This window comes from Manis javanica, chromosome 6 (assembly GCF_040802235.1).
Source record: "Manis javanica isolate MJ-LG chromosome 6, MJ_LKY, whole genome shotgun sequence".
NCBI lineage: Eukaryota > Metazoa > Chordata > Mammalia > Pholidota > Manidae > Manis > Manis javanica.
Window position 1 is genome coordinate 20,977,166 of NC_133161.1, and position 26,979 is coordinate 21,004,144.

Here is a 26,979-nt window from a genome sequence, read left to right on the forward strand (position 1 = left end):
GAGGACAGGAACCTTCAAAAAGTTGAGGATGAAAGGGATTTTACTAATAAAGTGCCAGAGGACACGATGGAAGGGTTGGGATTTGTGGAAGGATGGACGAAAGAGACAGATTAGTCAGATTAGACACCCCAGATGCATGGTGATAAGTAATGACCAGGATATTCTAGATTTTTGTTGTAACTGAGGTCAAGTAACCATGTGCAGCATGATGTGATTCATTCTGATGGTCCCTTAGGCAGAATACAGAATTGAAAGATTTTTGGGAGGAAGGAGAAGTGAGGGTTTTGTCAGCAGCCTGTGGAGCTCCTTCCTTTCCCAGAGGGTAATTACTATTCAGATTGGCATCTTCCTGTCCGTGTTTATATACATACATGTATTACATATGTTTGTGTCCATAACCTATACTTTGTTTTTTTGTGTGTTTTAAAATACAATGTAAATGTTATCATCTTCATATTGTTTTGCAATTTTAAAAACAGATGTGTTTTTGAGATGTAGCACTTGCCGCATGTACTTCTACCTTACTCATTTTCACTGCTGTATGGAATCCCAGGGTGTGAATATATGGCATTCCTACTTATTTATCCATTCTCCCCCCTGATAGATTTATGAATTGCTGCCACTGTTTGCTATTACAGATGATATTACATGTAATGTTTATTATACATGTCTTCTTATGCACATGGAGAGGATTTTTCCAGGGAAGATAGCTGCAAGTGGAATTTCTAGGTAATGCCAGTTTATTCAGTCTTGTCAAATTGCTCTTTAAAGGATTGTACTAATTTACACAGATATTGTTCCAAAGCCTCACCTCCTCTTGATAATAATTTCTTATAATCAGACCTAAATAATTGCCAAAGAATGTGAAATGGCATCTCTTTGTGGTTTTAACTTGTATTTTCATGATCACTGCTGATATTGGGCTGTTCATACATTTAGTGGCCATTTTATTTTCCTCCTCTGAATTGTCTGTTCTTTTCTTTTCTTATTTATATTCTTTGCTTATTTATATTCCTCCTGATTTATAGATTAAAAAATTTTTTATTTTTGTCTTTTGAAAAAATGTCATCTTTATTGAAGATAACATAAACAATAAAAATCACCAATTTTAAGAGTACAATTCAGTGAGTTTGACCAATGTATAGAGTCATGGAACTGTCAGCATGGTCACGACAGAGACAGTTTTCATCACCCCAGAATGTGCTCCCATATCCCTTAGTTGTCTGTTTCTTTTCTCAACCCTTAGCTCCTAGCAATCACTGATCTGTTTTCTGACAACATAGTTTAACAGTTTAATTGTATAGATTATACTTTTTATGACTTTTAGGTCTTTTTCTTTCATTTAGCTTATGGCTTTTGACATTCATCTAAGCTTTTATGTGAATCGATAGTTTTCATTTTTTTTTTTTTATGTGAATCGATAGTTTTCATTTTTTATTGCTGAGTAGTATTCTATTGTATGGAGGTAGTCTAATTTATTTGTCCAAGTTAATAGATATTTGGGTGGTTTATATAAAGTTTATGGATATTGTGAACAAAGCTGCTAAAAGTAGTCAAGGATAAGTCTTTGTGTGGGCCTATGTTTTTAACTTCCTTTGATATCTAGATGGGTTTTCACTTTATGATGAATGTATTAGGCATATAGTAAGTGAATATATGCTTACTTGCCATCTGTATATCTTTTTCAGTGAAGTGTCTGTTCAAATCTGTTACTTTTTTTAACTGGATGTTGTCTTCTTGAGTTGTAAGTGTTCTTAAGTTTTCTGGATACGAGACCTTTATCAGATTGGTATTTTTAAGTATTTCCTCCCCTCTGTGGCTTGCCTTTTTGTTCACTTCATGTTATTTTCCCCATTTTAAAAAAAGTATAATTCACATACAGTAAAATTCACCCTTTTTAAGGTATAGTTTTATGAGTTTTCACAAATGCATGTAGTAATAGTATCATCAATGCAATAAAGACTTAGAACATTTCCATCAGTCCAAAACGGTTCCCTCATGCTCTTTCTACGACCCTTTCCTCCCATTTTGAGTTCCTGGCAATGGCCAGTCTTTTTTCTTTCCTTGTAGTTTGGCATTTCTAGGAACTCATAAGAATGATATCATACTGCATGAAGCCTTTTGAGTCTTCTTTTTAGTCACTGAGCATAATACATTTGAGGTTTGTCCATGTTATTGTTTTTATCCGTAGTTTACTCCTTTTTGTTTTGTTGTAGTTTTTGTATGGATGTTCCTCAGCTTATCTTTTCACCATTTGAAGAATATTTGATGCTTATGAATAAAGTTGCTATAAACATTCATGTACAAGTGTTTGAACAAGTTTTTACTTCTCTTCGGTAAATTCTAGAAATGAGATTGCTGGGTTATATGATAAGTGAATGTATATTTAACTTTGTAAGAGACTGCCAACCTTTTACCAAAGTGACTGTACCATTTCCACTGTATCTAAAAGTTCTAGTTAACACTTGGTATTGTCTTTATTTTTTTTTAAGCCATTCTAATTGGCGTATGGTGTTTGTAGTTTTAATTTGCATTTTCCTAATGACTAATGATCTCAAACATCTTTTTATAAGCTTTTTTTTGCCTTCCATATATCTTCCATGGTGAAAGATCATTTCATATCTTTTGCCCATTTAAAATAATATGGTTGTTCGTTTTCTTATTATTTTAAGAGGTCTTTATGTATTCTGGATACAAATCTTTTATCAGATATGTTTCCCAAATCTGTGGCTTGATTTTTCATTTTCTTAGTTTTTCAAAGATCAGAAGTTTTAATTTTGATGAAGTCTAGTTTATCAATTTTTTTCTGCTATGGGATTGTGCTTTTGATTAGTATTGTAGAAATCACTGCCCAACCCAAGGTCACAAAAAGATTTTCTCTTATGCATTTTTTCTAGGCATTTTGATCCATTTAAATTAATTTTTATATATGATACAAAGTAAGGGTTAGATTTATTTTCATCTCCTTTTTGTTTTCCTCCCTCCATCACCTCCTCCTTTTCCTTCCACTTTCTTTTCTCAACAGATGGTACTGGAGTAATTGCATATCAATCTGAAAGAGGAGGAGGAGGAGGAAATGATGATGATTGAATTACACTGGCACATTGGAACACTGTTTTGTTTCATTGATCTATATGTCTATTCTTATTCCAGTGCCACACCATCTTCATTATTGTAGCTTTATAGTAAGTTTTAAGTCAGGTAGTGCACATTTTCCTATTTTATTATTATTTTTCAAAATTGTTTGACTCTTTCAGGTTGTTAGCATTTTCATGTGAATAAAAAAAAAAACCCTGCTGGAACTTTGATGGGATTGCATTGAATTTAAAGATCAATTAGAGGAGAACTGACATTGTAACATTATTGAGTTTTCTGCTCCATGAACATGGTAATATCTCCCTTTATTCAGGTCTCTTTAATTTCTGTCAGTAGTATTGTATTCACTACATATTTTGTGAAATAAATCCCTAAAATAATTAGTATTTTTTATACTATTGTATTTTTATTGTTGTAGGGAATCTATAGAAATTAAATAGATTTTTGTTTAGTAACCTGTTCCTGTGATCTTGTTAAATTCATATGTTAGCTCTAGGAGTATTTTGGGAGATTCCTTAGGATTTGGTGTTGTCCAGTGTCCTGGATTTTAGCTAGTCTAATAGTGTAGTAATATCTTGTTTTAATTTGCCTTTCTCTGATGACGTGAGATGTGGAGCATCTTTTCACATACTTATTTGCTTCTACTTATGAGACGTTTGTTACAGTCCTTAGCCCATTTTTAAAAAATCAGGCTTTTTCCTATTTTTTACTTTTTCTTTTTTTTTAACTTTTAAGATTTTTTTTTCTTAGTTTGGATGACAGTCCTTAGATTTGTGTTCTGTAAATATTTTCTCCCAGTTTGTAGCTTGTCTTTTCATCCTCCTGACAATGTCTTCTGTAGAGCAGAAGTTTCTAATTTTCATAAAGGCCACCTTATCTATTATTTCCTTCATGGTCATGCCTTTGGTGTTTTATCTAAAAAGTCATTGCCTTGGGGGTGGAGCCAAGATGGCGGCATGAGTAGAGCAGCAGAAATCTCCTCCCAAAACTACATATATTTTTGAAAATACAACAAATACAACTCTTCCTAAAAGAGAGACCAGAAGACACAGGACAACAGCCAGACTACATCCACACCTGCGAGAACCCAGCGCCTCGCAAAGGGGGTAAGATACAAGCTGCGGCCCAGCAGGACCTGAGTGCCTCTCACCCCAGCTCCCGCCAGGAGGAGAGGAGTTGGAGTGGGGAGGGAGAGGGAGCCCAGGACTGCTAAACAGCCAACCCTAGCCATCCACACCAGAGCGCAGACACAGTGCATGCGTGGGGTGCTGGAAACTAGGGAAACAGGACAGTAAGACCTGCGAGCGGGTCTCCGCAGCCAGCGCCCCAGGGACAAAGAAAAGCAAGTGCTTTTTGAAAGTCTTAAAGGAACAGGGACCCCACAGCTGTCCGGGACACTTAGCCCAGCAGCTGGGAATCCTGGGGAACTATGGGCACTGTAAGCCCCTGGGCAGCAGGGCAGCTTGGAGGCCCTTCACAAAGATAAAGGGCCTCTTGGCCGTTTCCCCTCCCACGTGGCTCCGCCATATCGGAGCAGTAGCCCAAGGCAGGCCACACCCACAGCAAATGCGGAGCTACACTCCATAGAGGCCAGGCAAGAATCAGAAGCCCCATCTGTGCGCAGCTGCCCAGCACAAGCCACTAGAGGTCTCTGTTCTCCAAAGAGAGGAAGGTCACAAACCAACAAGAAGGGATGTTCTCCCAGCCATCACTGGTGCCAGCTCCGCAAACTATCTCTGTCGCCATGAAAATGCAGAAAAATTTGATACAGAGCAAAATCACAACCCCTGAGAAGGAGATAGACCTAACCAGTCTTCCTGAAAAAGAATTCAAAATAAAAATCATAAACATGCTGATGGAGCTGCAGAGAAATATGCAAGAGCTAAGGGATGATGTCTGGAGGGAGATTACAGAAGTGAAACAATCTCTGGAAGGATTTATAAGCAGAATGGATAAGATGCAAGAGCCATTGATGGACTAGAAACCAGAGAAGAGGAATGCATAGAAGCTGATGCAGAGAGAGATAAAAGGATCTCCAAGAATGAAGCAATATTAAGAGAACTGTGCGACCAATCCAAAAGGAATAATATCCGCATTATAGGGGTACCAGAAGAAGAAGAGAGAGAAAAAGGGATAGAAAGTGTCTTTGAAGAAATAATTGCTGAAAACTTCCCCAAACTGGGGAAGGAAATAGTTGCTCAGACTACGGAAGCACACAGAAATCCCAACAGAAGGGACCCAAAGAGGACAACGCTAAGACACATAATTAAAATGGCAAAGATCAAGGACAAGGACTGAGTATTAAAGGCAGCCAGAGAGAGAAAAAAGGTCACCTACAAAGGAAAACCCATCAGGCTATCATCAGACTTCTCAACAGAAACCTTATAGGCCAGAAGAGAATGGCATGATATATTTAATGCAATGAAACAGAAGGGCCTGAACCAAGAATACTGTATCTACCACGATTATCATTTAAATATGAAGGAGGGATTAAATAATTCCCAGACAAGCAAAAGTTGAGGGAATTTGCCTCCCACAAACCAACTCTACAGGGTATTTTAGAGGGACTGCTCTAGATGGGAGCATTCCTAAAAAGAACACCGAACAAAATGCCCAACATATGAAGAATGGAGGAGGAAGAATAAGAAGGGAGAGAAATAATCATCAGACTGTGTTTATAATACCTCAATAAGCAAGTTAAGTTAGACAGTAAGGTAGTAAACAAGCTAACCTTGAACCTTTTGTAGCCATGAATCTAAAGCCTGCAATGGCAATAAGTACGTATCTTTCAGTAATCACCCTAAATGTAAATGGACTGAATGCACCAATTAAAAGACAGAGAGTAATAGAATGGATAAAAAAGCAAGACCCATCTATATGCTGCTTACAAGAGACTCACCTGAAACCCAAAGACATGCACAGATTAAAAGTCAAGGGATGGAAAAAGATATTTCATGCAAACAACAGGGAGAAAATACTAGTATCAGACAAAATAGACTTCAAAACAAAGAAAGTAACAAGAGATAAAGAAGGACACTACATAATGATAAAGGCCTCAGTCCAACAAGAGGATATAACCATTATAAACATATATACACCGAATACAGGAGCACCAATATATGTGAAACAAATACTAACAGAATTAAAGGAGGAAACAGAATGCAATGCATTCATTATGGGAGACTTTAACACACCACTCACTCCAAGGGACAGATCCACCAGACACAGAGGCACTGAACAGCACACTAGCACAGATGGACCTAATAGACATCTATAGAACTCTACATCCAAAAGCAACAGGATACACATTCTTGTCAAGTCCGCATGGAACATTCTCCAGAATAGACCACATACTAGGCCACAAAAAGAGCCTCAGTAAATTACAAAAGATTGAAATCCTGCCAACCAATTTTTCAGACCACAAAGGTGTAAAACTGGAAATAAATTGTACAAAGAAAGCAAAAAGGCTCACAAACACATGGAAGCTTAACAATGTGCTCCTAAATAATCAATGGATCAACGACCAAATTAAAATGGAGATCCAGCAATATATGGAAACAAATGACAACAACAACATAAAGCCCCAACTTCTGTGGGACGCAGCAAAAGCAGTCTTAAGAGGAAAGTATATTGCAATCCAGGCATATTTAAAGAAGGAAGAACAATCCCAAAGGAATGGTCTAATGTCACAATTATCAAAATTGGAAAAAGAAGAACAAATGAGGCTTAAGGTCAGCAGATGGAGGGACATAATAAAGATCAGAGAAGAAATAAATAAAATTGAGAAGAATAAAACAATACAAAAAAATCAATGAAACCAAGAGCTGGTTCTTCGAGAAAATAAACAAAATATATAAGCCTCTAGCTAGGCTTATTAAGAGAAAAAGAGAGTCAACACACATCAACAGCATCAGAAATGAGAAAGGAAAAATTATGACAGACCCCACAGAAATACAAAGAATTATTAGAGAATACTATGAAAACCTATATGCTAACAATCTGGAAAACCTAGGAGAAATGGACAACTTCCTAGAAAAATACAACCTTCCAAGACTGACCCAGAAAGAAACAGAAAATCTAAACAGACCAATTACCAGCAACGAAATTGAAGTGATAATCAAAAAACTACCCAAGAACAAAATCCCTGGGCCAGATGGATTTACCTCGGAATTTTATCAGACATACAGAGAAGACATAATACCCATTCTCCTTAAAGTTTCCCAAAAAATAGAAGAGGAGGAATACTCCCAAACTCATTCTATGAAGCCAACATCACCCTAATATCAAAACCAGGCAAAGACCCCACCAAAAAAGAAAACTACAGACCAATAGCCCTGATGAACATAGATGCAAAAATACTCAACAAAATATTAGCAAACCAAATTCAAAAATACTTCAAAAGGATCATACACCATGACCAAGTGGGATTCATCCCAGGGATGCAAGGATGGTACAACATTCGAAAATCCATCAACATCATCCACCACATAAACAAAAAGAAGGACAAAAACCACATGATCATCTCCATAGATGCTGAAAAAGCATTCGATAAAATTCAACATCCATTCATGATAAAAACTCTCAACAAAATGGGCATAGAGGGCAAGTACCTCAACATAATAAAGGCCATATATGATAAACCCACAGCTAACATCATACTGAACAGCGAGAGGCTGAAAGCTTTTCCTCTGAGATCAGGAACAAGACAGGGATGCCCACTCTCCCCACTGTTATTCAACATAGTACTGGAGGTCCTAGCCACGGCAATTAGACAAAAACAAAGAAATACAAGGAATCCAGATTGGTAACAAAGAAGTCAAACTGTCACTATTTGCAGATGACATGATATTGTACATAAAAAACCCCAAAGACTCCACTCCAAAACTACTACAACTAATATCAGAATTCAGCAAAGTTGCAGGATACAAAATTAACACACAGAAATCTGTGGCTTTCCTATACACTAACAATAAACTAATAGAAAGAGAAATCAAGAAGACAATTCCATTCACAATAGCATCAAAAAGAATAAAATACCTAGGAATAAACCTAACCAAGGAAGTGAAAGACCTAACCCTGAAAACTACAAGACACACACAGAAATCTGTGGCTTTCCTATACACTAACAATAAACTAATAGAAAGAGAAATCAAGAAGACAATTCCATTCACAATAGCATCAAAAAGAATAAAATACCTAGGAATAAACCTAACCAAGGAAGTGAAAGACCTAACCCTGAAAACTACAAGACACTCTTAAGAGAAATTAAAGAGGACACTAACAAATGGAAACTCATCCCATGCTCCTGGCTGGAAAGAATTAATATCATCAAAATGGCCATCCTGCCCAAAGCAATATACGGATTCGATGCAATCCCTATCAAATTACCAACAGCATTCTTCAATGAACTGGAACAAATAGTTCAAAAATTCATATGGAACCACCAAAGACCCCAAATAGCCAAAGCAATCCTGAGAAGGAAGAATAAAGTTGGGGGGGGATCTCGCTCCCCAACTTCAAGCTCTACTACAAAGCCACAGTAATCAAGACAATTTGGTACTGGCACAAGAACAGAGCCACAGACCAGTGGAACAGAATAGAGACTCCAAACATTAACCTAAACATATATGGCCAATTAATATACGATAAACAAGCCATGGACATACAATGGGGAAATGACAGTGTCTTCAACAGATGGTGCTGGCAAAACTGGACAGCTACATGTAAGAGAATGAAACTGAATCACTGTCTAACCCCATACACAAAAGTAAATTCTAAATGGATCAAAGACCTGAATATAAGTCATGAAACCATAAAACTCTTAGAAAAAAACCTAGGCAAAAATCTCAGGGACATAAACATGAGTGACTTCTTCATGAACATATCTTCCCAGGCAAGGGAACCAAAAGCAAAAATGAACAAGTGGGACTATATCAAGCTAAAAAGCTTCTGTACAGCAAAGGACACCATCAATAGAACAAAAGGTATCCTACAGTATGGGAGAATATATTCATAAATGACAGATCCGATAAAGGGTTGACATCCAAAATATATAAAGAACTCACACACCTCAACAAACAAAAAGCAAATAATCCAATTAAAAAATGGGCAGAGGAACTGAATAGACAGTTCTGTAAAGAAGAAATTCAGGTAGCAAACAGACACATGAAAAGATGCTCCACATCGCTTGTCATCAGAGAAATGCAAATTAAAACCATAATGAGATATCACCTCACACCAGTAAGGATCGCCATCATCGAAAAGACAAACAACAACAAATGTTGGCGAGGTTGTAGAGAAAGGGGAACCTTCCTACACTGCTGGTGGGGATGTAAATTAGTTCAACCATTGTGGAAAGCAGTATGGAGGTTCCTCAAAAAACTCAAAATAGAAATACCATTTGACCCAGGATTTCCACTTCTAGGAATTTACCCTAAGAATGCAGCACTCCAGGTTGAAAAAGACAGATGCACCCCTATGTTTATCGCTGCACTATTTACAATAGCCAAGATATGGAAGCAATCTAAATGTCCATCAGTAGATGAATGGATAAAGAAGATGTGGTACATATACACAATGGAATATTACTCAGCCATAAGAAAAAAACTGATCCTACCATTTGCAACAACATGGATGGAGCTAGAGGGTATTATGCTCAGTGAAATAAGCCAGGTGGAGAAAGACAAGTACCAAATGATTTCACTCATCTGTGGAGTATAATAAGAACAAAGGAAAACTGAAGGAACAAAACAGCAGCAGAATCACAGAACCCAAGAATGGACTAATATTTACCAAAGGGAAAGGAACTGGGGAGGATGGGTGGGTAGGGAGGAACAGGGGTGGGGAAAAAGAAAGGGGGCATTATGATTAGCATGTATAGTGTGGGTGGGGGCACGGGGAGGGCTATGCAACACAGAGAAGACAAGTAGTGATTCTATATCATCACTACGCTGATGGACAGTGACTGTGAAGGGGTATGTGGGGGGGACTTGGTTAAGGGGGGAGTCTAGTAATCTTAATGTTCTTCATGTAATTGTAGATTAATGATACCAAAAGAAAAAAACCAAAGTCATTGCCTTACCTGAGGTCATCTAGATTTTCTATCTTTTCTTTTAGGAGTTTTACAGTATACATTTTACATTTAGGTCTGTGATCCATTTTGAATTAATGTTTGTGAAGGATGTAAAGTCTGTGTTTAGATTCATTTTTTGGCATGTGGATTCCAGTTGCTCCAGAACCGTTTGTTGAGGAGACTGTCTTTGCTCCTTTGTCAAACGCCAGTTGGCTCTACTGATGGGGGTATATTTCTCGGTTGTCTGTTCTGTTCCATCGATCTATTTGTCTGTTCTTTCACCAATACTACACTTTCTTGTTACTGTTTACCACTTTTATTTTAACTCTTCATTCCTTGCCTTATTTCTGAGTTACTATCTAGAATAATTTTCCCTGTGCCTGAATATACCTTATAGACTTTATTCCAGTAAGACCCTGGGCTTTTACTTTTGTGACTATGAGTTGTTTGTTTTTCCACTTTGGCACCTATAAATTTCCTTCATTTTGCCCTTGGCTACATATTTAAATTTTGTTTGTATCGAATCAGCATTTCTGTGTGTTTGTTTAGACAGCATGTTTTAGTGGTTATGAGCATATCTTTGCCAACATTTTGTATTGTTACTCTTTTTCATTTTAGCTATTTTGGTGGGTGTGAAGTAGTATTTGAAATGTGGTTTTCCCCAGCGACTAACAATGTTGTGCCCCTATTTTTGTGCTTTTCTCCACTTTCTCCAGTTTTATTCTGCTCCATGGTAGATTTTTATTTGGGGGTGCACAAACTTTCTTCAGCTCTGAAGCTTTAAGTCTTATTTTCTTCTTTCTTCTCAAAGTAGCTTCATGAGGGTGTCATCTGCCCTATACTGGCTTTCTCTTTCTGGGGGTAATTTTTTTCTGTGTCTAACCACCAGAGTCTTCATTCCCTTCTTCCCTTCCCTTAATGGGCTCAATAGTCTGCACCAGATTCTTTCTACAGCTTGGAGTCTGGAGCAGGGTCTGCTGTATTTGAGTTTCACTGTTTATAAGAAATTTGAAGTTAGTTGATAGGAACTGAGGCTAGATAGGTTAGGGAACCAATGCCCATCATGTATGAATAAATCAGATTTCCAAGTGAGGAGGAAGGGTACACAAAACTTTATTATTGTTACCTTAGCACTTATTTTGGATCCAGGTCTCAATCTAGAAATCTTGATAATCAAAAATGGAAGTTAGTTTACAACCACAAATATTTAAGGAAAAATATCTGTATATGGTGAAGTGAGGAAAAAGTCTGCACATCTCTCCATACATTTTTTTTTTTACTTTTTACTTTTTACTTTTTTAAAAAATAATTTTAAAGGTACACTTTCCAGGACAAGCCTTTAACACTTTGAAAAATTATGTCATTGGACTCATACTGTGAAAGTTTGGATCTCTATATAAAGATCCATATAATTTTTGAGTTTTCATCTAGATGTTTTCTAATCTGTCAGTGCATCAATTACTTGGGTGTAAGAAATAGTAGTAGTCTGGATATTTTCTCATTCAGGTATTTTTAAAAGGATTTTTTTGGTAGATGAGAATTTTTTTAAGAATAACTTGTAAATATATCTACTTGGGGTCCTCACTTCAGTTTTAAAAACCATTTCTTACTAATAACCTATTGCCTTTTATAAATAATTTTTCAGCAAACATTGAGAAGAATGTGCTACCTTACTATCAAAGAAATGGCCACCATCTCTGAGGATGTGATAATTGTCACAAGCAGGTATGTTAATGGTCAAAACCTAGGATTTGCACTTATATATTTAATGGAATATTTGTTTTCTTTCTATTAATTTTACTTTTTTGACTGTAAGAAAGCCAATAGGAATTTAAAAGGATATAATATCTTAAAGTGTTCATTTCTAAAATGTGGTTGTTATGTGAAAAACCATCCTTACCTGACAAAAGAAAGTCACAAAGGATAAAGCTAAGAGATCTGATTACATTTTAAGTGGTCATAAAAATATATAAACAAAACTAAAAAGTAAATGATATATACGCTGAAATAAAATATTTACAAGTGCATCAAAAGGTCTCTTATATTTCAAAAAAAATCCCAACGGTTAATTCATAAAATAATCAATATAAAGAATCTAAACATATTTAAATAGCCATTCTTACTAGTAACAAAAAAAATAAATAAAATTCAAGAATGAGTTCCAATATTTTTACCCATCAAATTGGCAAAAACAGGTAGTCAGTACTAGTAAGAGAGAGCGATATTCTTATATATAGGAGATAGAAAAATTAATTGGTTCCATTTTTCTAGAAAGCAGTTTGGCAGCATTGTTGAATATCTGAAAGGGTTTACCCCTTTCACCTAGTAATACTACATATATGGACTATGCTCAGAAAATAGTCAGAGATAGCACGGAAAGATTTATATACAGCAGTGTTTGTTGCAGCACTATACTAGCAAAAAAGATAACTTAAATAACTGCCATTGTTAAAAATATTTAGTTAACCATGTTATCAGATTATGAGATATTTAAATTTTTTGAAAATATTTTTGAAACATTTTTAATAATATGTAAAAATCCTCACCAAAGTGATGAATAACAGTTGGATTCAAATCTTTGTATTCCATATAGTCTCACTTTTCAACATATATTAAGTATGTATATAAAAATATATGTATGGAAATACACTGATATATTACTAGTAGGTGGGTGTTTAGGATTGTGGCTGTTTATTTTCTTTAAACTTCTTATAATTTCCAAATGTCTTAGAATGAGTTGTTTGGAGTTCTAAAATATTAAACAAATGTTATTTAAAAAACAGTTGCCTGCTTAATTATTAATTATAACTCATTTAAATGAGGTTTTTGTACAACAAAATAAATTTTGGAGGAGGGTATTTGTGTTTAACCAGCACTGTGTTGAATGTAGTTTCAGTTAGTAAAACTTTCAGCTGAAAATAACAGAAAGCCAGGTGAAATAGTTACTGAAACAGAATAGGCATAGAGTAGCTGTGTTGGTGCAGCAGTTCAACAGTGTCAGGACTGGTGTCCCTTGAATTCTTTTGGACATCCTCACATCATTGCAAAATAGATGCCTGTATTATTGGCAATGCACCATTCAAGGTGGGAGGGGTACTGGGAAGGGGGCCAGGGACGGGCCAGCACCATCTGCCTCTTTTTATCAGGTATGCAATAGCTTTCCCAAGGCAATTTTTAGATTTCATTTGGCACAGCTGTGTTCCAGGACTATCCTTAGGAGATAGGAAAGTGAATATTTAGCTTTTATAACCCAAGTATTAGGGGCAGGTGAGGGAGAAAAGATTGAAAATTGGTATTGCATTATCAAACAGCATTTGCCACAAGTAACGAATAGAAGATCTTCACTTAGTTTGCTAGATTCACTAAATACTAGAAAAATTAAAAGTAGGTCAATTAGCTATTGATTGAGGGGCTTTTGTTTGTTTAGCTTTTAATACTTCCATCTGAGTCCTCTACTAGGCCACCTTGAGTTATGGCTTGCTTCTAGCTCATTTTAAGTGATGGGTAGATGTAATAGGCAGAATAATGCCCCCGTCCCCCAAATATATCTCTGTAGTAATTCCCAGGAATTGTGAATATGCTACATTACGTGGCAAAGAGGACTTAAGGTTGCTAAATAGTCGAAAGGGAGAGTAGCCTGGATTATCCAGGTGAACCCAATATAAAAGTGGAAAAGGGAGGCAGTAAAGAGGTGTGATGATGGAGCAGGTTTGGAGAGGTACAGTACTGCTGGATTTGGAGATGGAGGAAGTGGGTCATGAGCCAAGAAATATGTGTAACCTCTAGAAGCTAGAAAAGGTAAGGAGATGGTGTCTTGCCAATGGGTTTCAGCCCCAGGCAAGTTCGCTATGAATCCAATGTGACCAAAGAAATTGACAGCAAAGCTTCTTTGGGGTGAAAGGGTTTATTACCTGGCTTGTTCTCCTGGTGGTAGGTCGAGCACTAGTTAATGTCTCTGCCTCCGCGCAGAGCACTGGGCCGAGCTCTCTATAATAGCACAATAATAGCTTATTGCCTAAAGGTATGGAAGCAGTAGGGTAGCAACAGGCCAGTTACATCATCAGGTGGTTTAAGTACAGTGAGGATCCTGGCCATAGGAATCCCAACTTCCCCACAGATGGATTCACTCATTCAGCTTCCAGAAAGGAATTCAACCCTGCTGACACCTTGATTTTAGTCCAGTGAGATCTGTGTTAGACTTCTGACTTAACAGAACTGTAGCATAAAGAAATCAATGTCCTAAATCAGTTTGTGGTAATTTGTTAGAGCAGCAATAGAAAACTAATAAATTTGCAATATGTAAGTGTATCAAATCAACACATTGTATACCTTAAACTTATACAGTGGTATATGTCAAGTATATCTCAAAGTGTGGGTGGGGGAAGAAAACTAATAGAGATTTTGTTACCTGGAAGAGGGGTGCTGCTCTAACAAATACCTAAAAATGTGGAAGTAGCTTTGTAAATTGGGCAATGAGCAGATGCTGGAAGAATTTTGAAAAGCAGGATAGAAAAAGCCTACCTTTCGTTGAGCAGACTTATAAATAGGGATGTTAAAACTCTGCCAGACTCTGAAAGAAGAGTAGCAGGAGAGGGAAAACATACCATCTTAGAGAATATTCCAATTGAACAGGCTGGTGGTAGGAATGTGGACGTTCCTTGTTATGGCGACAGAAAGCTTAGTGGAATCGTGTCCTGCAGTTATGTGGAAAGCAGGACTGGTAAGCAGTGAACTCGGATATTTAATTGAGATTTCCAAGCAAAGAGTTGATGTACAGCTGGGTTTCTTTTTGCCACTCACACTAAAGTTTGTGAGTAGAGAAATAAATTGAGGAGAGACCTGTTAAACAGGAATCAGGGGTTCTTTATAAATATTGAATCAGTATGTTGTACAGCTGAAACTAATAAATTATGTAAATTAGATCTTAAAAAAGAGCCAGGAGTTCTTGATTTTGGAAATTCTCAGCCTACCAAAATGGCGGAGGATGCTAAAATCAAGAGACTCAGTAGGAAAGCTTGCTCTGGGGGGAAAAGTCAAAGGAGTTACTCTACTGTCTTTCGCTAAAAACCTCAGAAAGATGAAAAGGTCAGAGTACTCACACAGAACACTCTGAGGAGATCAAGGGTGTGACTCATAGATTCCCTCAGAATCTAAGCAGAAGCCAAAAATAGAGATGGGATTATCTAGGCAGGATCTGTGGAAGAGCCTCTTGTCTAGTGGAGTGAGTCTCTGAACATATATGGTAGCTCCACAAGGCTTTTAAGAATCTAAAACCAGCAGCAACACCGCCAGCTTGAACTGAAAGGAACAGAGGACAAATTGAGAGCTGTCAGAGCCCTAAATTCTACAGACAGGAAACAAGCTGATTAGACCAGTCAGCCCTGAATACATGCTGCCCTTTATAAAAAGGAAGGGTGCCTCTGAGGGCAGCATGCAGGCCCATAGGGCAGAGCTGAGCAGTAGAGAATTCTGCCCCAGACTTGAAACCTTTTCCAGGTTGTCTGGCTGCATTTCAGAATTGCTTGGGACAAGTGACTGTTTTTCCTTCCATTTTCTCTCTTTGAACAGGGATGTCTGTCACTATTATCCGGTGGCAGTCCCATCTTGTCCTTTGGGAGCAGAGAACTTGTTGTCTAATATTCACAGGTGGAGAGGAATTTTGCCTCAGGATAGAGTATCTCCAGAGTCTCACCTGTGCCTAATTTGGATGGTTTTGATAAGATTGGGATTTTTGAGGCATGAGATTTAGATGACATTTTAGACTTTGAATCGATGCTGTAACGTGTTCAGGTTTTGGGGGATAATAGGATGGAATGAATTATTTTGCCTATGAGGCCTGCTGCCACAATGGTTTTAGCTCAGTGACACCTTTGTTGGATTTCTAACCCAAATAATTGTGAGATAATACGTTTCTGTTGTTTTAAGCCACTAACTGTGGTCATTTGTTACAGCAGAAATAGGAAATTAATATAGTGAATGACAATTCTATATATGTAGATATTTGTGTTAGCTTGGTAAGAAACTATGGAGATTAAGAAAACCTGAAGGCAGATACTTCACAAAAAAATATATGAATGGCCAAAAAGTACATGGTAGAAATGTTCTCAGTACTATTAGTCATCAGGGAAATGCAGAATAAAACCTGAATGAGATATCATTCCAGACCTACTAGAATGGTTAAGATAGCAAAGCCTGACAAAGCAAATTCAAAAAGCCTGCTCCACTACTAAGTACATGGAGCAGTCGAATGTCTCATACATTGCAGGTAGGAATGTAGAATGGTACAACCACCCTAGAAAAAAGTTGGCAGTTTCTTATAAAGTTAAACATATACCTGCCTTGTGACCAGTAATTCCACTGCTAGATATTTACTCAATAAAAAAAACATGGTCACAAAAAAGACTATATAAGAATTTCATAGCAGCTTTATTTGTGATAGCCCCAAACTGGAAACAACCCAGATGTTCATCAACAGGAGAATGGATAAACAATTTGTGGTATATTCATACAATGCACTACCAATCAGCAATGAAAAGGAACAAATTGCTGATTCAAGCAACAACATGGATAAACTTCTAAAACATCACATTGGAACGAAAGAAAAGACATAAAAGAATATATACATTCTAAAACCACCAAAACTCATCTGTGATGATAGAAACCAGAAACCTGGTGGGTTGGAGGAGATGGGCTGGAAGTGGGCATGAGGGAACTTTCCAAAGCAATGGAAATGTTCAAAATTTTATTTTGGGTGGAGGTTACGTGGATCACCACAATTGCCAAAACTCAACTAACTGAACACTAAGCTGTGCATTTCTATTATGTATAAACTACAATTCAGTTAAAAGAAAAACATGAAAAGATTGAGTTAGTAGCATAAGGATGGTCAAGTGTATTGACAATCTGGTTATGCTATTCTACCTGTCTGAGACTCAAATCTGCATCTGAAGATTGGTAAGAAACCTGGAATTGAGTCCTAAAGAATGATCCATCATTCATTCACATTAGGGAGTACCACTACAGGTGGGGGGAGGTCAGTATGTGAAAAATTACATCCCTAGTCTTAAAACTCAGATGAACAGTTCATGGCTGTGATTTGGGAAGAAATAAATGGGTTGTAGAAACTGTTATCTGGCAGACACTTTTGAAATCAATTGTGGGAATAATTTGAGGACAGTACTTTGAGGTTCCTGAGGGAACTAAGAAGCTAAGACCATCCATTTACTTGGTAAGAAATAGTCAAGTTTGAAACAGGTTTTCTACTTGAATGGCACTGCTGTTCCTGAATATTATGTCTGAGGAGTTATTACCAGAAAGGCAATGAGTTATTATAATCTGATTATGCCACCGCTGTAGTGAAATATCTCTTCTCAGTGATCTCTAGTAACCTTTTAATTGCAAAATCCCAAAGCCAATTATTCAGTCCGTATTTTACTTTATCCACCTCTGGTTTAAAATAGTTCAACATTTCCTAAAGCTTTACCATCTTTGGTTCTCAGAACCATAGTCTGAATTTCCTCCCATCTCTGATTACTCCATTTTATTCTCCCACAAAAATGGCTGTTTTTCTTCTGCCTGTCACCTAAATATTGGCATGCTATGGGCTTCATTTCAATGCTTTTGCCATTTCCCAAACTTATCATGCTATTTGATGCCATGTATCTTTGCATATGTTTCCCTCTGTGCCTGTAGTTACCCTACTTCCTTTCCCACATAGCTCCAACATCATTATACATGTTGATTTCCCTATTTTTGACAGGTTAGTCAGTGTCTCCTCTGTTGTTCCTTTAACACTTCATTTTTACTTCTATTCTTGTACTGTAATTATTATTTTTTTATTGAGGTACTGTTGATATACAATCTTATATTGGTTTCAAATATACAACACAGTGGTTCAACAGTTACCCATATTATTAAATCCTCACCCTCTCTAGTGTGGTCACTATCTAGTGACTATAGTGTGGTCACTATGGAGAAAAGATGTTACAGAATCATTGGCTATACTCTCCATGCTGTACTACTGTCCCTGTGACCAACCTATATTGTGATTGAGAGTTTTTGTGCCCCTTTATCCCCCTCACCCTCCTCTCCCACTCACCTTAACCCCTCCCCCATGGTAACCACTAGTCACTTCTCAGTGTCTGTGAGTCTACTGCTGTTTTGTTCCTTCTGTTTTGCTTTGTTTTTAATTTTACAAATAAGTGAAATCATATGGTATTTGTCTTTCTCCACCTGGCTTACTTCACTGAGCATAATGCCCTCTACATCCATCCATGTTGTTGCAAATGGCAGGATTTATTTTCTTTTTATGGCTGAATAATATTTCATTGTGTGTGTATATATATATATATATATATATATATATATATATATATATATATGCTATATTTTCTTTATTCATCTATTGATAGGTTGTTTCCATATGTTGGCTATTGGAAATAGTGCATCAGTAAACATAGGGATGCATTTATCTTTTCAAAGCAGGGATTTTGTTTTTCTTTGGGTAAATTCCTAGGAGTGGTATGACTGGGTCATATGGTATTTCTATTTTTAGTTTTTTGAGGAACCTCCATACTGCTTTCCACAGTAGTTGCACCAATTTACATTCCCACCAGCAGGGTAGGATTCCTATTTCTCTGCATCCTTGCCAGCATTCGTAATTTCTTGTCTTTTGGATAGTGGCCATCCTAACTGGTGTGAGGTGATACCTTACTGTGATTTTAATTTACATTTCCCTGATAATTAGCTATGTGGAACATATTTTCATATGCTCATTGGCCATTTGTATTTCTTCTTTGGAAAACTGTTTAGGTCCTCCAACCATTTTTTAATAGGGTTATTTGTGTTTTGGGTATTGTGACATATGAGTTCCTTTATATGTTTTGGATGTTAACTCTTTATCAGATGAGTAGTTTACAAATATATTCTCCCACACTGTGGGATGCCTTTTTGTTCTGTTGATGGTGTCCTTTGCTGTAAAGAAGATTTTTGGTTTAATGTAGTCCCACTTGTTCACTTTTTAATTTTTTTCCCTTGCCTGAGGAAATACATCCAGGAAAAAACTGCTCATGATTATATTCAAGAGATTTTTGCCTATGTTTTCTTCTAAGAGTTTTATGGTTTCATAACTTGCATCAGGTCTTTGATCCATTTTGAGTTTACTTTTGTGTATGGAGTTAGACAGTAATCCAATTTCATTCTCTTGCATGTAGCTGTCCAGTTTCCCCAGTACCAGTTGTTGAAGAGGCTGTCTTTTCTCCATTGTATATTCATGCCTTTTTTATCGTATATTAATTGACCACGTATGTGTAGGTTTATATCTGGATTCTCTATTCTGTTCCATTGATCTGTGGGTCTGTTCTTGTACCACTACATTGTACTGTAATTATTTGTTGACATGTTTTTCTATCTACTGTTCATTCCTGGAGAGCAAGAACTATATCTCATATAACTTTGTATTGATTCCTGGAAAAGTACCTTTTGTGTATTAGACATGCATTAAAAGTTTTGCATGAATTAAGCGAAAGATAATCCATATTCTCTCTTGAGTCAAGGGGCTAGAATCATAAGGATGATTTATCTTTTTTCCTGTCTCATCACTAATAGGATAGTTGGCTCACACAATTATGGAGGCTGTTTCACTATCTGTCTGCAAGCTAGAGGTCCAGGAAAGCCAGTGGCATAGTTCAACTCTAAACCTGAAGGCCTGAGAATCTGGAGCACTGATGTCTGAGGGCAGGGAAAGATGGATATCCCAGCTCAAGCAGAGAGCAAATTCTCCCTTCTTTTGCCTTTTTTATCTGATCAGGCTTTCAGTGGATTGTGTGATACCCATCCCCATTGGTGATGGTGATTTCTTTACTCAACCTGCCAATTCAAATACTAATCTATTCTGGAAACATTCTCATGGAAACATCCAGAAATAATGTTTTACCAGCTATCTGGGCAACCATTAGCCCAGTCAAGTTGACATATAAAATTAACCCAGTGGGTTTAATAAATGTTAAGAAACCTTTCTGTATCCTGCTTCCCATCCCTTTCTCCTGCCCAACTAACAAGTAGACTGCCCAGATTTATTCGAATTAATACTTAACTCTCTTTTAAAATGAAGTTGTTAAAAACTTTGGAGAAAAGATGTTAAAAATGATGCCAAGTTCTAAAATTTCCCTTTCCAAAGTCTAATGAAATGAACAACAATGAATAAAAGAGAAAGCCAGGGGACTTCTAATCCTGATGAGATGGAGTAAGGCCACTGCAGCCCATCTCTGAATATGTTCAAAATCGTCTAGACAAAAGTACAAAAGCAACTAGCTGGGGCCTCTAAAAAGTGAATGATAACAGGTGAATTTGGGGAGAGAAAACAGTATGAATAAATAATATGGTAATGATGAGTTTCATGGTTGTTTCTCCTCTGTATACTCTGGGTTTGACCCAAGGGCAGGCTGACTCGGAACTGTGAAGTAGGTGGGGTCAGCAGACTCAGAAGCCCATCCTCTGGTTTGAGCACAGGTGGAACAACTTTACTATGTGTGACTGCAGTGTTGAAGACAACTAAAACCCTGAGATAAAACTTGTCCCTGAGAAAAGGACTTCTGTTTCATGAAGAGTGGGGGGAAATCCATATTATTTTCCCCCTCTCTTCTCTTACCTCTTTGTCTTGAGGACCCACTTCTACAGATTTGTGAATTAGCACAAGGAGCTAAAAATCTAAGAGAACCCCCTATTACTGGCTAGAAGAACTGGAAAAAGGAGTCTTTGGGAGCAGAGAGAGTAGGAGAAATGACATGTACAGAAGGCTGGCCAGAACTTGTGATCTAAAACTAACTGGATTTATTGTTTGCTAAAACAAAAAAAAAGCCAACATTCCTGAAAGGCTCTTCATAGAACCCAGAGTCACATGACATAATAATCAAAATGTCCAAGATACAACCCAAAATTAGTCAGTCAGGAAAGCCTGACTAGTTCTCAAGGGAAAAGATAATCAATAGATGCCAACCCCCAAATTACCTAGATGTTGGGATTAAAGAATTTAAAGCAGCTAATGCAGCCATGCTCCATGAAGGTGAACACTCTCAAAATGAATAGAAAAATAGAAATTCTCAGCAGATTACTATTCATAAAAAAAGAAGCAAATAAGAATTTAAAACATGATCAAGTACAATATGCAAAATAAAAAATTCCTTGGCTAGCCTCAATAGCAGAATGGAGATGTCAGAAGAAAAAGGTCAGTGAGCTTGTAGACAATTTAACAGAAATAATCCCAACTGAGAACAAAGAGAAAAAAGATTGAAAACAAAAATAAACAGACCCACTGACCTGTGGGATTATATCATAGGGTCTAACATTTGGGGGAAAAAAAAAGTTGAAGAAATGATGTCTTAGTGCTTCCAAAGGTGGCTTCCCAATTGGGAAAAGACATCACAGATTCAAGAAGCTCAGTGAAAGGTATACAAGATAAGTTTAAGGGAATCCACACCCAAATATATAATGAAACTACTAACAAGCAAAGATAAAGGAAAACTGTTGAAAGCAGAGAAAAATGATGCACTGCATATAGGGAAACTTCAATTTAAAATATTGTGGATTTCTTATCAGAAAACACAGACATAAGAAGACAGAGGAATACCATCTTTAAAATGCTGAATACTGCCTATATAGTGATATGAAACCAAACTGAAAGTCCTTTTGTATTCATCTAACATCAGTAAATATTATGGAAATTTGTCACTAATTACTCATTAATAGTATAATGTCACACTGTAAATTTTTTTTGAGGTTTTGATACAATTTTTAAAGGTTATACTTCACAAATCCTTAATATTAAATATTAACATTAATATTAAATAATATTATGATATATTATTGAAAATAATCATTAAAACCATTACCTTGATTTACCCACCTTGGTTTAGAGGGTTGATTTTTATTGATGAAGTATCATCATTCATTTAGATCTTGCTGTATGGTTTGCAGGACATGATATCTACTGTCTCCGTTGTCTTTTGGAAGGTAATTTGGGTAATTCCATACTAGAGTTGTTACTTTAAAATATATATTATTATTTACCTTTGCTATCCTTCTTATCAGTCATAAAGTAAACTGAAAGTTGTGCATTTAAAAAAAAAAAGTAAAGTGCTGAAACAAAAGGACCTGACAATCCAGAATTCTACATCCACTAAAAATATCTGCCAGGAGTGAAGTGAAATACTTAGATGTAAACTAAGAATATTTGTCACCAGCAGACCTATTATAAAGGAAATGTTAAATGAAGTGTTTCAGACTGAAGAGAAATGATATAGAATGATTGCTATGGAGCAATCACTTTAACAGCATCTCTATGGTACTGAAGAAGGCAAACACAACTGTTAACCCAGAATTCTATTCCCAGAGAAACCTTTCAAAAACAGGTGTGATAAAGGCATTTTCAGATACACAAAAGCTGAAATAATTAATCTCTAGCAGATTGACATGTAAATGCACAAGGAAGTTTTTTAAGCAGAAGACAAATGATACTGGAGGAAAATATGGATCTGTACAATGGAATGAAGAGTACTGGAAATGTTAACATGGGTAGATGTAAGTTATTTTTCTTATTTAATAAACTCTTTAAAACATAATGAACTGTTTAAACAAATCATAATCTAGTGTGGAATTTATATCATATGTTAAAGCAAAGTTATAACAACAGTAACACAAAGGCCAGGTGAAATGGAATTTCACTATATAAAGTTCCTATTCTGTATGTCAAGTGTTATAATATCACTTGAATAAAGTCTGTGGTAAGTTAGAGATGTATTATAAACCCTAAAGCAACCACTAAAATAACACAGAGTTATAGCAAATAAACAAACAAAGGAAATAAACAGAACCATAAAAAATGTTCCAAAAGAAAGACAAAAACTATTGAAAATCGAGTGAAAAACAGATGAGACCATAGAAAAAAAGTAGCAAGATGAAAAACTCAAATCTAATAGTAGTCACATTAAAAGTAAATATTTTAAACACTCCAATTTTAAAAGGCAAAGGCTGCCAGGATGGATTTTTTAAAAAGCCAGATCAAACTATAAGCTGCCTTCAAGAATATAAAGACACAAATAGTTTAAAAGTAAAGGATAAAAAAAAGATATACCATGCTAACTTTAATTGAAAGGAAGCTGTATTCTTGGTTTCATATGAGAGATTTCAGGTTAAATAGTACTAAAAATAAAGGGGTTACCCATTAAGAAGACATACCATCCTAATTGTTTATTCACCTAAAAACAGAATTATACAATACTTGAAGCAAAAACTGGTAGAATTAGCAAGGAGAAATGGCCAATTCCACAATTATAATTGGAGATTTCAATACCCCGCTCTCAAAAGATAGAGCAAGTACACAGAAAAATTACTAAAGATTTGAACAACTTGGACAACAAAAGTTAGACTTTTTTTGTTGTAGAGAACCTGTGGAATCCAACAAAAACTACTAGAACTAAGTGAGTTTAGCAAACTTGCAGAGTACAAAGTCAATATGCAAAAATCAATTAGGTTTTTATATACTAGCAAAGAACATTCACAAATTTCCGTTAAATAAATACTACTTACAGAAGCATCAAAATATGAAATACTTCTGGGTAAATCTGGTGAAAGGTGTATAAGACTAGTACACTGAAAGACAGGTACACAAAACATTGCTGATAGAAGTTAAGTAAGACCCCAAAGACCCTGAATAGCCAAAGCAATCCTGAGAAGGAAGTATAAAGCTGGGGTGATTATGCTCCCCGACTTAAGCTCTACTACAAAGCCACAGTAATCAAGACAATTTGGTATTGGCCCAAGAACAAAGCCACAGACCAATGGAACAGAATAGAGACTCCAAACATTAACCCAAACATATATGGTCAACTAATGTTCGATAAAAGAGCCATGGACATACAATGGGAAAATGACAGTCTCTTCAACAGATGGTGCTGGCAAAACTGGACAGCTACATGTAAGAGAATGAAACTGGATCATTCTCTAACCCCATACACAAAAGTAAATTCGAAATGGATCAAAGACTTGAACGTAAGTCATGAACATAAAACTCTTAGAAAAAAACATAGGCAAAAATCTCTTAGACATAAACATGAGTGACCTCTTCTTGAACATATCTCCCAGGCAAGGGAAACAAAAGAAAAAATGAACAAGTGGGACTATATCAAGCTGAAAACCTTCTGTACAGCAAAGGACACCATGAATAGAACAAAAAGGTATCCTACAGTATGGGAGAATATATTCATAAATGACAGATCCGATAAAGGGTTGACATCCAAAATATATAAAGAGCTCACGCACCTCAACAAACAAAAAGCAAATAATCCAATTAAAAAATGGGCAGAGGAGCTAAATAGTTCTCTAAAAAGAAATTCAGATGGCCAACAGACACATGAAAAGATGCTCCACATCGCTTGTCATCAGAGAAATGCAAATTAAAACCACAATGAGATATCGCCTCACACCAGTAAGGATGGCCAACATCCAAAAGACAAACAACAACAAATGTTGGCAAGGTTGTGGAGAAAGGGGAACCCTCCTACACTGCTGGTGGGGATGTAAATTAGTTCAACCATTGTGGAAAGCAGTATGGAGGTTCCTCAAAATGCTCAAAATAGACTTACCATTTGACCCAGGAATTCCACTTTTAGGAATTTACCCTAAGAATGCAGCACTCCAGGTTGAAAAAGACAGATGCACCCCTATGTTTATTGCAGCACTATTTACAATAGCCAAGATACAGAAGCAACCTAAGTGCCCATCAGTAGATGAATGGATAAAGAAGATGTGGTACAAAGACACAATGGAATATTACTCAGCTACAAGAAAAAAACTGATCCTACCATTTGCAACAACATGGATGGAGCTAGAGGGTATTATGCTCAGTGAAATAAGCCAGGTGGAGAAAGACAAGTACCAAATGATTTCACTCATTTGTGGAGCATAAGAACAAAGCAAAAACTGAAGGAACAAAACAGCAGCAGAATCACAGAACCCAAGAATGGACTAACAGTTACCAAAAGGAAAGGGAGTGGAGAAGGGGGTATGGGAATGGAGGGAGAAGGGGAATAAGGGGCATTACAGTTAGCACACATAATGTGGTGGGGGGTGTGGGGAAGGCAGTATAGCACAGAGAAGGCAAGTAGTGACTCTATAGCATCTTACTACGCTGATGGACAGTGACTGTAATGGCGTATGTGGTGGGGACTTGATAATGGGGGGAATCTAGTAACCACAGTGTTGCTCATGTAATTGTATATTAATGATACCAAAAAAAAAAAACGTTAAGTAAGACCTATATAAATGGGGTGGTACTCTTTGTTTATGGGTTAAAATACCCAATATTGTTCAGATGTCTGTTTTCTCCAAATTGATCTTTAGAGTTAATATAAATAACCCCAATCAAAATCTCAGCAGCCTTTTTTGTAGAAATTGAAATTCTGATTTTAAAATTAATGTGGAAATGCAAAAGACCTAGGGTAATCAAAACAGCTTTGTAAGAACAAGTTTGAGGATGAGTAATACCAAATTTCAAAATTTAATGAAATAACAATAATTTAGGCAGTGTTCTATTGGCAGAATGGTAAATAAATCAATCAATTGAACAGAATACAGTCTAAAAATAGACATATATATGGACAACTTATTTTCAGTCATGATGCAAAAGGCAATTTAGTGAAGATAGAATAGAGTGGCAGATGTTACTGGGACAATCAAATATCCACATGGTTAAAAAAACAAAAACCTTCGATTTATATCTCACTTCACACCATATACAAAAATTAAAATAAAATTGACTATACATCTATAGACCTAAATGTAAAATCTAAAACTATAAAACTCCTAAAAACATGGAAAAAATTTTGTGACCTTGGATTAGGAAGATTTTTTAGATATAATGCCGAAAGCATGGTCCAGAACACATAAAAAGAAAACCACAGACTTTAAGAAAATGTAAATTGTATGTGACGAAGGACTTGTATCTAAGACATAAAAGAACTTTCAGATTCAATAAGTAAACAATGCAATATAAACATATAAAATATGTGAAAAGACATCACTAAAGGTATATACATGGAAAATAATGCACATAAAAAGATGCTCAATGTTACTAGTCATTAGAGAAATTCAATTTAAAGCCATAGTGAGGTACTGCTACATATCTATTGAATCAACTAAAAATTAAATAGACTGACTACCAAATATTGACAAGGGTGTAGAAGAACTGGATCTTTTATACACTTCTGATGGGCATAATATGGTGAAACCATATTGGAGAACATGAGCCTATTACAAGATCCACTTATAACAGTCCTAGATACTTACCTAAGTGAAATGAAGCAGAAATTAAATGGAGGCTTCCAGTTTCTGCCCTGGGATATAGGAAGTTGGAAAGAACATTGCTTCCAAAGTTTCAGTGCAAAAGGAGCTGAATAACTGCAAATTCACCAGTTTGTCTAAAACCTTCAGAGTGCTGACGTTTCAGAGTAAGCAACTGGCTCAAAACTTGCAGGGATAGAGATGAGATGTGAGCATGGGCTTACTGAGCAAGATCATCCATTTCAGTAGGAAGGGTTCAGTGAAGACTGGATATACAGTGTAAGAGAGGAGGGAGCTCCTGGGTGCCACAAATAAAGGTGAGTCCGAACCTCTGTAGGCTTGTTGTTTTTCTCCATAGGCCCCACTCTGTGCTTATAGAATATTTGGGAGAGTCCTGAGGATGTCTCCTTGGGATTCAAACCTGGGAGCAGGAACCAGCAGCTAACCTGGCAGGGGTACTGAACTCCCCTTGGATC

General features: G+C 36.5%; 1 protein-coding gene across 1 annotated transcript in view; it reads left to right on the plus strand.

Annotated features, from left to right (window-relative positions):
- The window catches only part of COPG2 (COPI coat complex subunit gamma 2), a 125,006-nt gene that overhangs the window by 6,594 nt on the left and 91,433 nt on the right, over positions 1-26,979 (plus strand). The window contains exon 5 of the mRNA XM_037019466.2: positions 11,814-11,893. Within this exon, the coding sequence (XP_036875361.1) occupies positions 11,814-11,893 (80 nt within the window). The remainder of the gene's footprint in view (positions 1-11,813; positions 11,894-26,979) is intronic.